The 15,848-nt window shown below is 40.6% G+C and overlaps 1 protein-coding gene across 2 annotated transcripts; it reads left to right on the forward strand.

Moving 5' to 3' along the window:
• Positions 1-5,813: 5,813 nt before the first annotated feature.
• ssna1 (Sjogren syndrome nuclear autoantigen 1) lies at positions 5,814-15,632 on the forward strand. Of its 2 annotated transcripts, XM_071534107.1 has the most exons (4): positions 5,814-7,109; positions 7,523-7,538; positions 13,677-13,876; positions 15,337-15,632. In XM_071534107.1, the coding sequence occupies exons 1-3, from the start codon at positions 6,014-6,016 to the stop codon at positions 13,852-13,854; spliced, it is 1,290 nt and encodes a 429-aa protein (XP_071390208.1). In that variant the 5' UTR covers positions 5,814-6,013; the 3' UTR covers positions 13,855-13,876; positions 15,337-15,632. The 2 variants fall into 2 exon arrangements, with proteins under 2 accessions (XP_071390208.1, XP_071390209.1); XM_071534108.1 differs by lacking the exons at positions 5,814-7,109; positions 7,523-7,538 and adding an exon at positions 11,623-11,962.
• Positions 15,633-15,848: the final 216 nt, after the last annotated feature.

Genomic DNA, 15,848 nt, shown 5'->3' on the forward strand with positions numbered 1-15,848 from the left:
CCCTAAGGGCATGTAATCCCATCACAGTCAAGAACATTATAGCATGTTAAAACATCTAAAGGAAATCTTTAAAATGAAATTCTTCAACCATTCTATTTGGGTAAAGGCTTTTAAAATGTGTGTATGTAGGACAGCTTGTAGGTGTAGAGTGGTGCAGGTGGTGAAGGGTGCTGGTGATGGAGGGTGGTTCCTGTTCAGAAGACACTTGTGGTTTTCCTTGGTGCACGAACCGATGCACTGGATCCGTCTTTCACAGGATATTACGAGAAACATTGGTCATTATGGTTTATGCTCACAGGATGTTCTGCAGATGTTTTGCAGAACCTCATGTTTGAACATGATGTTTGAACTGAGCTGGGTAAAAAAGCCTCAGCTCCCTCTACACGCACTACAGAATGATTTAAAACTGACTGATATGTTTTCCTTTGGTGAATTTTGTATTATGAAGGTTCTAGAAAGTTACTATATTGGACAATGTTTCTGCACTGTTTAAATTATGCACTTGATTGATTCTATTAATCTTGATTGTATTTATTTGTGCTACATCACCTTTCTTGTTGTTCTCGTTAGCTTTTATGTACATTTTGTCCTGCATGCTGCCCTCTAGGACAGGTCTCTATTGCAAAATAGATTTTTAATTTCAACGAGATTTACCTGGTTAAATAAAGGTTAAATAAATACAAATAAAAAAGCTAAACAAACTTGTGTTAATGAAGTGCTTCAAGAGGCTGGTCACAGCCGTCATCATGCCCTCCACCTAGCCTTGACCCCTTTTGGAAAAAAAGATGATGTATGGAACAATGGTGTTTATCAACTACAGCTCTAGCCTGGTATCTAGCCCCTATGAATCGCAGTTTTCAGCACTCTTCGAATTTGCATGGCTTTGAGTTTGGCAGAAGACTGGGGGGGGGGGGGGGGGGGGGGGGAGTTGGGGCAACTGAAGGTACTAATATTAAATGCATTTCCTGCAGGAGAGGTCACAAGCACAACAATTTACTTTCCTGATTTATACTCTAGTTGTCCATACACTTCCTTCCTTTTGGGGGAGTCATCTTTCCTTCCTTAGGCAGAGGTTTCGGGGAGGGAGACAGGGCATGAGAGAGGTCTTACAAGAGAGCACAGCAGGCAAGTTGTCTTCTGGTCTCACAGCTCTCCAGTCAGCTCTGAAACACAGCTTATATATATATATACACCCTCAACACTAAATACTCATGCATTTCAGCTGTGCCACTACAATCTTCACCACCCTTCTTGGTGCATTCAGGTACACTGCAAACAGTTTGTGCAGAGAATCCACTCTATTGAAATTTCACACGTTTCACCAAATAGGCTGTTTCATGCAGCCCAGACTCCCTTTCTGTCCAGAATGCCAGGATTACATGAGTACATTCTACCCCCTTTGGTCTTATGAAACACTTTCAAAACCCTTTGGATAAACTCAGAAATACATGGTGGTCAAGCAAGTTTTCTTAGTTCCTGAAAAGTTGACATTTTGGAGATTCTGAGATTTTCACTAGACAGCGACAATATGTTACAACATGACCCACCCAACCCTAACCATGGATTGTTTGCTCCCTTGCCTTCTAGTTTACTGTACTGCAGTATTCATTTTGTCTCCATCTTTGTGCTCCACTTTATTAAACAGTCTCATTCTTAAATCATGGTAATGTGGGCAATACAAAACAAAATTAATCTCATTTTCAATCAGTTGTTCAATGTTGTTCAATTCAGGTTGTTTGTGATACAGGACATTCACTATCAAAACCACACGTCATCAATCACCAAGCATGCCAGTCATATCCCAACCTCATCCCAAACTGGACTCTGCCTTGTGTTTGATACCTCAAGTAGACTAGTCATAATGTAATTAGAGATATCTTAAATTAGCATTTTGACTAGTCATAATGTAAAAAAAGATATCTTAAATTAGCATTTTCACTAGTAATAATGTAATTAGAGATATCTTGAAGTAGCATTTTGGTTGGTCATAATGTAATGAGAGATATCCTAAATGCTAATTTACAATATCGCTCATTACATTATGACTAGCCAAAATGCTACTTTAAAATATTTCAGATATCTGTAATGAGAACTACTGGAATGACCACTGCTAGGCCTATACTGCTGCAGCAGCTGTAGTAGTAGCAGCAGCAGCAGCAGTGTTGTTACTTGCTACTACTGACTAATACCACGCGGCTTAAAAGTGGTGGGTACCGCTGCTGCTGCTGCTGCTGCTGCAGCGGTACCCACCGCATTCCCTGGAGCCCCTGGTAAAGCTCTTACTGTGGACTTTGACAAGGGCCTACAACTCTATAAGATTAGATAAGATAAGATAAGATAGCATTAAACGAAGCGCCACCTCTAACCGCCAGACCATTTCTTTAGAGCAGCTGGCAGGTGCAGCGGGACATGAACCGCACCTCGATCGCGACCATCAGACCATCTTTTGCAGGCTTCTGGCTGGCAGGCTAGCTTCAGCAGGAGGCGAACCGCGTCTGTTCGTACCAACCACCACCTCTTCAACGGACCGCCATCGCTAACCGCCAGACCGCACCTTTGGAGCGGCTGGCAGGTTGGCTCCAGCGGGATGCGAGCGGCCTCTTCGTACCAACCACCAGCTCTTCAACGAACCGCGCTTGCTAGCCGCCACGCCACCCGATCCATCCTAGTTAATTTTGATAGTTTGGACTGGGTAGTTTGGACTTTTTTCTAGTTAATTTTGATAGTTTGGACTGGGTGGCGAGTTTGCATCTCTTTGTACCAACCACCAGCTCTTCAACGAACCGCCATCGCTAACCGCCAGACCACTTCTTTAGAGTGACTGGCAGGTTGGCTTCAGCAGGGTGCGAACCGCTCCTCGATCGCGACCGTCAGACCACCTTTTGTAGGCTGCTGGCTGGCAGGCTAGCTTCAGCGGGAGGCGAACTGCGTCTGTTTGTACCAACCACCACCTCTTCAACGAACCGCCATCGCTAACCGCCAGACCGCACCTTTGGAGCGGCTGGCAGGTTGGCTTCAGCGGGACGCAAACGGCGCCTCTTCGTACCAACCACCAGCTCTTCAATGAACCGCGTTCACTAGCCGCCACGCCACCTGGTCCAAACTATCAAAATTAGCTACTGGTCTGAAATTAGGGCCGTGTAAAAAGGTTCGCAAAGAGAGCCTCTTGCCGTGGTCCAAGCATCAGCTTTACCAGCGCCCAGGGGAGGATACCTTACCGAGGTAAGGTATGAAGCTCAAGACCTCGAGCGTGGCCTTTTATCCCCTGGGCTGCTGCGACCAAACACCAGAATTCTGATTGTGATGTCATCAGTGCAGCTGAGACAGGCTCTGATTGGTAGAGCACAGTCCAGCTCCAATGATGTCATAATCGGTCAGAATGGAAGCATGCCGAAGCGAAGCCGTGTTGTGATTGGTTCTTATTGAATGCCCAAAATGAGTTTGGATTATTGTGTGATTGCTGAGTCAGCAATCACAGGTATAATCTTCTCGCTCTTTATTATTTTTCTTCCGTACGTTTTTTGGCACCTATCTACTCCTTCATACTTTAAGCTAGAAACTCTATTCAAACTTCTAAATGTTCAGCTTGTTTAGGACATGCGGGCTTGTATTCAACTTTTTGATATCTATTCTACTTTTTAAGATATTCTACTTTTTTCCACTTTTGTTTTATAATGGAAGTCAATGGACGGACTGTTCAAAGTCAGCACTTTTTGAACTCTAACTACTCGTTCATACTTTCAGCTAGAAACTTCATTCAAACATTAAACTGTTCAGCTTGTTGAGGACATTATTACATGTAACATAAACTTTTTTATATCTTTTATACTTTTTGAACTATTCAACTTTTTAGTACCTGTTTTTACAATGCAAGTCTATGGGAGGACAGTTCAAACCATGCCCTCTTTGAACTCTAACTACTCTTTCATACTTTAAGCTAGACACTCAATTCAAACTTTACACGGGTCACCACTTTTAGTACTTTATTACTCTTCTTCAGCTTTTTGATACCTTTTGTACTTTTTGAGAAATCGCAGTTTAAGTTTTATACTTTTTTCAACCTTTATAATGGGATCCTATGGAGCCAGCCTAGAGTGCGTGATGTCATAACACACTCTAGCAGACTGTACAAGCTGTACTTTTTACTAAATTCACACATTTTAAAACTGTGACAGTTCGCACAACTTTAACACTACATACACATATTATACATCAAACCCTTCAGCTACTTGTGCTCTCACTCACAATGTCAATATATAAGCGATACGATGTATAGTTTTTGAGATATTAACGTTTGTTCAACACTAGTGTTTCACTCTATTTCACAGTAGTTTCTGCTGCACTGCTGCTCTCTTACACATGCAGCTCTTCTGCTTAATTCACTCTTCTCCATTAAAACATGTCTTTTACATATTTTCATACCTATTTACTTCTTAGTATTATTACATTTTAGTACATTTTTAACATTAGTACTTGTCACTTTCTTACTTTGTTTTTTTTCTACTGAATATATACCTACTCTTCATACTCCTTGTACCCTTCACCTCTACCCTCTACCCTTCACAAAATAGCCTTCCTACTTCATACCTCTCATACTCCTTCCAACTTTTACACATAAGCCTTCCTACATATTTTCTTACTTTTGTACTTGTTTCTATTATGAAATTTTAGTACGTTTTTAACATTATTACTTATCATTTTGACACTGAATACAGCTCCTTCACAGAAGTGTTTTAAACTGCCACATTTCTCACAGTTTACATACACATATCATACTTTGCTTCAGCCGTTTCAGTTTGAACAGACGATCCACAGTCATGTTCAAAAACACGCACACACACACACACAGCTGCTGGTGCGTCTATAGTACCAGTATGTGTACCAGTATGTGTGTAAGTACCAGTACTTGTATAGTCTGCCACACACACTACACACCAGTACACATCCACCTGCACGCACACACACAGACACACACACAGACACACACAGACACACAGACAGTTACTGGTACCAGTATGTGCGAGTGCCAGTGCGTGTAGTCTGCCACATGCATTACACATCAGTACACATACACCCGCATACACACACACACACAAACACACAACACACACACACACACACACAGCCACTGGTACATATATAGGACCAGTATCAGCACCAGTATGTAGATGCAGTCAGTTGATGTTACCTATCCCTGTTTTACCAAGAGAGTGAGACAGCAGCTGAAGAACAGGGAGAGAGTGAAGCAGATGAGACAGAGACAACAAGTGGAGACAGACATAAATATGTGACATAAATACAGCCATAGGATACGAAAGAGGGAAAGAGGAGAGTGATAGACCAGTCACAGACAGCCAACAGAAAGGGTGAGCTGTACCCACACTAAACTGCACCAGTGTTTTTTACTGACAAGCCACAGTTTGCACTCTCAGCAATCACACGCATTTCCTCCAGAAAATGCACCCTTCTAGTTACCCAATACTGTTATTCTGTTAGCTTTGAATTGCTGCTTGAAAAACTTGAATTACGTGCACTTACTACTACTGTTAATTTAAGCACCAATTTTATTTTATTGTTCATTTTTTAAAGTTTTATTTCTTTGCTACAGCTTTGACAGAGAGGACCTTAGCATTTCCTCACTGATATACTGTCATTAACACTGCCTCACCTCACCCCCTTACCGCTCCACAATCAAGCCACTATATATATTTGTCTGTGTCTCTGTCTGACTTAGACTAACTGTCCCAGGGCTTTGAAAAATGTCAAATTTGATTTACCCTGGGTTGGAATGATGTGACTGAAGTGAAAGATTCTGCCTCAAAACCTGAACTCTGCTGTTGGCTCTGTCATTGTGTCAAGTGTCTTCAAACACAACTGAAGAAAAAGAAGAATAGTGAGTGTGGGAGTGTTCTGCTTGTTTCCTGACCGCACTCGGCTCTCGTTCATTTCACAGGCGAGCAGGAAATCATCTCACACCTGTCAAAGAGACCTTGATAGCTAGACTACTTTCTTGATGGCCGGGTCGGCACTCCACAAGATGACCTTGTCCGAGCTTGTGCGTGTGAGCCGGCGCATGCAGTTACCCCAGAATAACCCATTCAGGGGCTTATATACGTTTAGGCAGCAGCCCATAGATGTCTTCTGTGTCGATGAACGCTTCACTGACGGCGCGACTTTCCTGATTCACTGTGCCGAGATCATAACGGAACAGGACACTGACACAGCCATCCACTGCCTGCGTGCCGTGTTGAGCTTTGGGTCTGCAAAGCCTGAACGTCTTCACACGGTCGTTGCCAAGGAGGGGAGGTTTGCAATAAATCTCCGTGTGCTCGGGTATGATGGAAACAACTTTACGACCAAAGACGGGACCCCGCTCCCAGCAGACGTCACTCAGTGGCAGGCCAGTCTTGATCGACACCGCATTCACCGACGCCAGGGTAAGACCGCAGCGTTCACAGCTATGCCTGGCCCCGCACAGCCTGCCCACAGCACCGGGAAAGTGCTGGATGCGCTGATGGCTGCAATTTACGCCGTTGCTTCCAAGGCGGTCTCCGCACCTTCTGCGCAGACTGCCGGCAAGCGGCTGAAAAAGTGGAGAGATACCAGAGGCGGGATCTCTGACATCCCAGATGACCTGATGCCATCGTCCGCATTCATTGATGCGTTGATTGCCTTGATAATCAGGGATCGCTACTCCCGGTTCCTGTTGGTTTTTGTCTACATCACGTGTCTTGCCGATCATAAGGATGACTGGGCGGAGACCGTTGCCACCCTGGGAAAGTTTGTTGAGGGAGCTGGGATAGCCACCTTCACACAGATCCGGGACTACCTTATAATACCGAAGGTGCTCGGCATTGCCCTTATGGTATTTACCGGCGACCTAGAGACCTACCGTGATGCTGTTGAGGTTGCAGAGAGTCTGGGACCTCTGGCGCCCTTCGTCGGCTTCCTGAATCTGTCTGAGAAACGTTACTTTCAGACCGGCAAGTTCCCAATGCTCAGCCAGTTCTTGAAGGGCTTCTTGTCGATAACTGACCCCGTTGCTGCGGCCCGGTCCATGTCAGCCTCTTACAGTAACACGCCCCTTTATCTCCTAGGGGTGAAACACGGTAGGTTTGCCGTAAGATAGGATAATAAACACATTTGCACCACACAACGTTGCACACACGACTGTTAACCACTTGTTCACATTACAGACAAAATAGCCGTGGGCCTCACGGTATTACTTGGTTGGAGCCCACTTTACAACCTAGAGATTTTTAGGGTTAGCCTACTTTACATTCCTGTTTGGTTAGAGCCTTATAGAGAACCTGCCATTGACATTTATTGCACTTTGATTCCCATTTGGTTGGTGCCTAAAGGGCGACCTGCCTCGGATAATATGTTGTATTTAGATTACTGTTTAGTACAAAAGGGCCACATGTGAAAAATGTATTTGAGTTATGAGTTTAAAGTCAGAATTCTATGTAAGCTAACGCTAATAAATTAGCTAACTGTATGTGTCTCTCTCACTCTCTTTCAGGACAGAGATCAAATCAGTAAGTACACCCTTTTTTAAATTAATCTGCATTTTTAGGGCCAATATATTTAATATAGGCTCTAGATATGTTGTTTTATCATAAGGTTTGTATTAGATACCATTACATGACCAATGGATGAACTACTGAATTTTTATTATTTTCAATCATTTACCAGTGGTAAATGATTGAAAATAATCAAAAACATTACCACGACACCAAACCCCTTAATTTTATCCATGAAATGTCCTTAAGTTATCTATTACAAGCATGAATTATCCATTAAAAATAACATAGCTTTAAAAAAGTAATGTTAGTAGGCTATCATGGATTTTTAAGGGATATATGGGTCGATTCATGGATACACTAGTAAGTAAGGGATTTGTTATGCCTTTTGTGCACAGTTTACAGGGTTATTAATTAGTTATTATAGAAAGTTCCTGTTTCCCTGAATTTTTATTTTATTTTTATTTTATTATATTAGAAAGTCCAAAAGTCCAAAAAGGGGGTGCTTAAGGGGGGTGATGGGGTGTCTTCCATTAATAACTCCCTTAATTAATTTTAAGGTGATTTTGCATGAATTAAGGGGTGAATTAATGTAACTTAAATGTAAGGTTATTTTAAGGGATTAGTGGTTCCTACAGCTGTCGATTATAGAACTATTAGATTTTTCTCATGCCAACTCTCAGAAGAGAACAGTGTATACAACAACCACAATCTTAACCACAATCTTAATAGATTCCTTGATGGACGTCCATCAAGGAATCTATTAAGATTTAAAGATTTGCTTTCTACCTTTTCTTTAAAGATATAGTACACCCTCTGTTTTGAAGTTAAAAGGGAATGCATGCCTGATAAAGTCCATTTTCTCACCTCATCATGTTAGCCTGTTAGCTTATATAAATGCCTGCTGTTCACCATTTCAGCAGGTTTATTTGTCAGTTTTTGTAACTTCAGTGTTTTCCTTTTAGGGTTTGGAGAATGATGCGCAGGTTGTGTTATAATAAAGTTCTTTGGTTTTGGTGATTTAGGCTCTGTACGGAGGGCTCGAGCCCCCAGTGTGCCACAGGAATTAGGCTATTATTGGCCTGTACAGTGATCAGTTGTTATTAATTAATTTAAAGACAAATGAAAGCCCTATTAGAGTCCTGTTGTTATTTGTGAACCTTTTAATTACAGCTTGCAGTATTCACATAATATAACCTCTACAGTAGGTGGCAGTATGAGCCTGCCTGTAATAAGTTTGCTAAAGTTAAAGCTTTTTTTTAAAAAAATCTGGTCCGGACCATACTTACCACACCACTGGTTGCTAACTTTTATTTTCTTTTTGTATTGAATAACTGTAAATGTATAAAATCAAAAGGCAGTCATGCACAATATAAACAGTTAAACATCAACAATGCATGCTGATCACCATATACAATAAATTTTATAAATAATACATTTTTCATTAGAGCAAGGGATTTACTGTAGCCTATAGTTTGCAGGTTAAATGTATAATATTTCTGCTTTACTGAAGCATAATATGACTAAATATGAGCAGAGGTTGCTAAATGGTAGTGAGTGAAACAAAGTGAACAGCCACGGTGCACTGCTGAGATTTCTGCATTCAAAACCACAGGAGCGGGCAGAGGCTGATGGTTTTGAAAAAAATCTGTCAATTTGTTTCTGATTTGCATATTGGCAAAAATCTAACTTGAGACTTTATTACTAACCAGTAGGGTGTTCTGGTCAATTCGGCAGTTAAATAGTCCTGCCTGTGCAGCTTTTAGATTATCACATAGGCTAACGTAGGCTAATAAAAACATAGCACAGCTGAAGTAAATGTCAAAGGTAACTGGTACAGGGCATTTTAAGGTTGGCACAACCTAACAATAACATAGCGAGTATAGATTTGGCAACTCATTTAATGTTCTCTATTGGTAGTATGTGTGTTGTGTAGGCTAAACAGTGGTGGAAAGAGTAGCCTACTAGAATGTACTCAAGTAGAAGTACTGTTACTTTGCTGATATTTTACTTAAGTAGAAGTAAAAGTAGCCTGGTGTAAACATCTACTTAAGTTGTTTTCTAAAAAGTTACTTTTTAGAAAACAAAACGTTAGATGTTATCTTTTCCATGTGACGAGAGGACAGAGTTCAAACTAGATTACAAAATAAAGTGCACAAAGTAAAGCCAGGTTACTCTTCTCTTCTTTGCTGACTGACCGTTCACTGTGAATCGCTCCACAATTTGCCAATTTATGATGGTTCAGTTTCTGTTGCTTACGGAGAGCCACTAAATCTGTAGCCTATCTGTAAGGGATGTGATTTAAAATGCAGTACAATACTTCTGTAAAAATATACTTAAGTTGCACTTAAAAGCTACTCAATTACAGTAGCATAAGTTAATGTAGGCTAATTAGTTACTTCCAGCCTTGTGTTTAGATAACGTTGTGTAACGTAAACGCTGCAAACCTATCTGAAACCTAACTGTTGTGTGGGGAAAGAGACCAAGTGTTGAAGAATTTAGTATAAACTGATTAATAATCAATAATTTAGGGAGAGGTCTTTCCAAAAAGGTTTATTATACGCGCACAGAGAGAAGGAATATACAAGCTGGTGGCAAGTTCTTTGTTCTCTGAACAGTGAAGCAAAAAGAGTGATATAAGTATGGATTTCAGCACAAAGACGAGTGCATAGGGAAGAGTTGAAACAAAGTGTAGCAATTGGGGTACTATGTGTGAGTTTTACATGTCCTTGACTGTCTGATAAAGACAGGAACAGAACACAAAGATCTGGTAAACAAGTTGCATGAAGCAGTCAGTACAGATACACAAGAAAGAATGATACACTTAATGTATGTAAATGATTAAAGCTTAGTTCAGAGGAGGGAGAGCAGTTTGGGCTCAGGGGTGATAATATAGTTTTTTTATTATAATTTTTGTTCATTGTTCAATTATAGTTTTGTTTTATTTCTTATAGCCTACATTTATTATTTTTTCCACCCTTTTTATGTTTCCCTCCTTAACAACAACGTTTGGTAATGCCTTACAGTGTTGACAACTTTATGTATAAATGATTGTGCATAATTTTCGCACTTTTGCAATAAAAACAACAACGACAAGAAAAACGCGGTCGAGCACTTGCAGGGTATAATATTCAGATTCAGATTCAGAAATAGCTTTATTGGCATGAATCAGGCAGTATTGAGTGTTGCCAAAACATATTACAATAGTAGTACAGGATGAAATAAGATACAGTACAGATGAATATGGTACAATAAAGGATATAGGCAAATTCAGTAATTGCAGGATTATATGCAAATGCATCCTCGACAATCAAGTCACTGTATTATCACCCCTGAGACTACAACACAATGAAACATATCTGGCAGCAACTAACTGTTTTCTCCTCTTCCCCAAGAAACCACAGGGAGTTTGAATGAATTTAGGAGCAAATTTATTGTATACTTTTCATATTTTGGACATTCATCTCAACACCACAGGCGTGTATCTTCTCTGAGTGAAGCGGAAGTGCATTTGAATAGTCCTTTAGTTGAAATCTAATGTCTCTGTTTAGGTAATAAGGTTTGTTTTTGCAGCCTTTGCCACTAGATGGCTGCATGACCCTTCCTGATTTCTCAACAAGGGTTTTATCAAGTGGACCTTTTTTTTTTTTTTATTGAAAGACATACAGTGCAAATACAAATAGACATACAACACAAATACACAACATTAATTACAACAACAATACACAAGAACAAGAGAATTCAATCTAACAGCAGTGAAGTGTGGGGGTATTACTTTTTGTTCTCTTTGCTTTGTGGTTGTTACATTTTTCAATTGTATTAAAATATGCTTTCAGTTCAGTTTTAAAGATATTAAAAATAAGGTTTGCTTGCTGACCATTTTGTTTTATGAATCAGGTATCTTCCCAATAAAATAAGGAGATTGATTATAAGAGATTTAATGTTGTCCTTATGAAAATAAAATGTATGTCCTTTTTTTGTGAGATTGACATTCAGAGTTCAGAATTCAGAATTGTCTATAAGAAGTCCTCAAGTCCACTTTTTCTCAAGTGTGTGTCGCAGGATATTGGCACAAAATGTTTGTCGCGTGATGATGACGGCTGAGTGTGGCGGAAGCGTGTAGTTTAATACATCCGTCCATGGCGCTCAACAGCGGTTCAGTTAACGTTAGTTGTCCTGGAAACTTGCTATGTAGGGAGACTTTGAAGCACTTTATTGAGGGAAGATCGGTTTATATTCCCGTCTTTATGGGCTCGGGGAAACTCGGCATTTGAAGTGTTAGCGAGATAGCTAACAAGCTAGCTAGCCGCGCACGAGAAAGAGAAAGTTGTGAATGAATATCTTTGAATCAAACGGAGTCTGAAAACCGGTTGAAATCAGAGCCGACATGACCCAGCAAGGTGCTGCACTTCAGACCTACAACAATGAACTTGTCAAGTGTAAGTGATCTGTTTACTGTCGATAATCGCCGGCTAATGTGTTTTGACATTGAAAAGTGTTGTAGCTGGTGAGTTGTACGTTAGGTGGCATGTCAACTCGGTGTGAAGTGAATTGTCAGTTCAGCGACAACATCGTTTGGCGCGCAGTTAACAGTGAAATCTGCTTTTCTGTGTGTATGTGCTTTATTATTCCAGCCTTTGACCTCTCAGGCACGATGACACTGCACAATCTGATTAACCTGCAGAGATTATGCAGACAGTTAACTGTTCCCTACTTGGAGAGCAGTCCCTGTTCAGACAGCACTAGTATTAGAGCTGCGACAGGGAGGCTGGTGGTTGTCACCTTGGAGGACCTACATCAGTTTTGTCCTCTCTGAAATAACTGCCTTGACAAATAAACAACCAAAATGACCTGTTTTTTTGTAAGAAATCTACAGGGTTTTCCCCCCAATCCTCTTAGATTAAGAGCAGAGTTTACTCCAAATAGACTATAAGGGATTTGGAAGTGGAATACAGGTTTTACACAGACTTTATGCTACCTAGATTGTGGCATAGGTTTTGTAGTTCTGTGTGGCCAGCATCATGCTGTTGACGAACCCGGATGAAGCTCTCATCCTGAGGTGGGTAGGGTTTTCTCCTCAGGTTTTCTCCTTTTACCCCTTGTCTGTAAATTCTCTATTCATTATTCTTCTCTCATACTCCTCTTGGCATAGCATTACTAATCCCTTCCTACTTCATGTCAAGAGCAGTGAGTACATTGTTGACATCCTTCCCTCTTCGGGAAATAAGATAAATAAGATAAAACTTTATTGCTCCAACAATCCTCAACACATAAAAAATCTGACATCTGACATAAAAAGACATCTGACATAAAAAGAACATCTGTTGTCATGCACACACATACATATACCTGTACACACATCCTATGATCACAGTCCTTGTGTGTGTGGGTGGTTGCATAGTCCATGTGAGAATGAGTGGGTGTATGATCACAGATGGTAAGGGTCTCAGGTGTTACTGTTGCTGTACAGGGGGTTTAAGTTCAGGAAGACTTTCCACTGCAGATGTCTGGCCCGCAGCTTGAGGAACCACTATTGGTCATGATGATTAATTTGCTAACTGTGGTGTCTGTTGAAATTTCCTCATGTCACTGGCAATAGATTCTCAGTTTTAGGGGTAAACTAAAAAGCCTACCATGTTCCTTTTGGCCCGGTCCATGCAGTATTTAGTGCACATAAGCTCAGACTGTTCAGCATCAGACTGTCATCCAAGCACCCAGGCTCTGGGAAAATATGGTGGGATCCCTAGACAGCTCGTAACTCATTGGGTCTTGATCCATAGTGAAATCTATAATTGACTGTGGTGCAGCTAAGCCATTAGCCATCTACTCCTACCAATGATGCTTGGTAAACTAGTAACAGCCAGTGAAAAATGATTAAAAAAAGCATGATCAAGTAGAGAAAGAGAGAGAGAAACAATGCGCAAAGAAAGAAACCCTAGGCTCTCCCATTACTGAGCATATAGTGCTCTAGATGCTCAAATACTTTTTATATAGACAGTTTGGCTGCTGTAAGCTTAGCTGTAAATCAGTTTAATCAATGTAACTGTTCGGCTGCTATCGGCCCAAATCAGTTTTTATCAGTGAAACAACAGAAGTAACAATATAAGACTACCCTCTGAACCACCAGTGTAATTAATGTGCCCCCTCTCTCAGGCATGGAGGACATGTGCTCCAAGCAAGAGGAGCTGAACCGTCAGATTCAGCAGGAGGAAGAGGAGAAAGTTCGTCTGCAGCACGACATCCGCGTCCTCACAGAGAAACTGAGCCGCGTGAACGAGAGCCTCGCCAAGAGACTCGCCGCCCGCGCCACTCTAGACCGCACAATCGCTGAGACAGAGGCTGCCTACATGAAGGTTTGCATCTTGACTGTCTTGGGTGCTATTTATGCTTTTTATATTCACTAATAATTAAAAAAAAAAATTAAAAGAACAATCTAATTACTAGTTCGGACCATCTTATTCCACTGGTTGTACGCACCAAAATGTTTGTATAAACTGGAAGTTTATAATGTTTATTACTTCTGAGACAACTCTTCAAACATTTTAGTGTTTGTGTGTTTGTCATGTGTCTGGATGTAGTGGAGGGTAAATCCAACAAAACACATTTTAACCCCCTTTTATATAATTTACATTTATATACATTAGTACAGTGGTTCTCTACCTTTTTGGCCCGTGACCCCTTAAAATGAACCAGTGCCATCACAGGCTGCATATGCAGAGTGGTGAACAGTTCAACCAAAGAATGATTTTCCCTTTTCAGGTCTTTTAATTTGATTAATTATCAGAGGAGGCCTGGAGGCTGAAAACTATTTTATAAGAAAAAAATAGAGAAACATCTGAAAAAACTAGACATGATAATAAATTTGTATAGTAGAAATGTTTTCTCCCTATCCAATAAATCAACTCCCGACCCCCGGGTTGAACCACTGCATTTGTGTCAGACTGGAGTTTATGAAAATTTCTAATTATTTTCTGTGTGTATCGGTGGTTGTCCTCCATGTGGTCGTAATCTACAAATTTTATAGTTAATACACCTTTTATATACCGTCATTTTCCATCAGTGGTTTGTACCCTAGAAGATGATGCACCATGTTGTCTGACTGCAGAAAGTCCATCTCACACACAGGCACATCCCACTTGTTGACATTGAACTCCCACTGACCGCCTAATCACTGCAAACAAACACCCCAAAGCTTCGCTTATTAAAAACAACAAAGTAGCCAGCAGTGCCGAGACCCTTTTTAAAATTACTCTACGCCATATTGTCAGGTAGAGGCGGGAGTGTATGTCTTCTAGGGCTGGGACGACATGCTTATCTCACAATAACGATTCCATACGTAATATGGGCTTCACGATTCAATAAAAGTTCATAAAAAGTTTGATAAAAAGTTCAATGACAACAAAGTGACTGCAGAATTATGACTATTTTATGAGACACAAATCTTTCTAGCGATGGCATTGGCTTGCTAGAATGTAAACAATTTAAAAACGTCACATTACAAAGTGCAAATAATATTAATTTGGATGGACAGCTTGTGAAGTTGTGATGGACAAACCGTCTCATTTGTGATCACTCCAGCAGAATAAAATGTAGCTAATATCGTGAAGCATTTTTCTGCCCCACAATACGTATTGTCATATTTTTGTATTGCGATATATTGAATTCCGATATATCGTCCCATTCCTTATGTCTTCTGGCTAATGCTTTTATTTCATCTGATTTTTATGGATCGCACTGTTGGTGCGGTGTGTATGTATTTCCCTTCAGGGGTTAGCAAAGTGTCTGATCTGTCTGTCTTTCTCCTCTCCCATAGATTCTGGAGAGTTCACAAACCCTTTTGAGCGTCCTAAAGAAGGAGGCAGGGAACCTCAGTAAAGCCACAGAGCCCAGAGGGAAGGACCATTAATGGCAAAATGCTGCTGAACTCTCCGTTTGACCAACAACCACAACAGCGTTGGCTCTCTGCACTCGTAACGCAATTTATCTTTCACTCTGGGCTATTTGATATATTTGATTGTTTTGTGTTTGATATACATTTTATTGTTTTGTGTTTTACTGTTTTGTAGTTCTGATTTTATAATCTTCTAATAAAGGTTGCTTTGGCTGGAGGTTGCTTTGGCTCTTGTTTTGTTTGAATGACAAAATAGGCAGAATGACAAATGAAATGAAAATGAAATTAGTATGTACACTACAATATCATTTACTAGGTTGCAGCAATGCGTATTTCTGCTGGTTTAAGACATGGTCTCCTGGACCAAGCCATTTTAATGCAGTCTTCTTTGATATGTAAATTGTGAGGAAATGTAGGACAATACAGGTTTAGGT

Source organism: Centroberyx affinis, unplaced genomic scaffold (genome assembly GCF_046629955.1).
Source record: "Centroberyx affinis isolate AG114_WGS23_722 - 3 ecotype Tasmania unplaced genomic scaffold, CSIRO-AGI_Caff_v1 ptg002483l_1, whole genome shotgun sequence".
In the NCBI taxonomy this organism is placed as follows: domain Eukaryota; kingdom Metazoa; phylum Chordata; class Actinopteri; order Beryciformes; family Berycidae; genus Centroberyx; species Centroberyx affinis.

Coding starts and splice junctions, on each gene's coding strand:
- ssna1 (XM_071534107.1), top strand. CDS start 6,014: ATGGCCGGGTCGGCACTCCACAAGATGACCTTGTCCGAGCTTGTGCGT.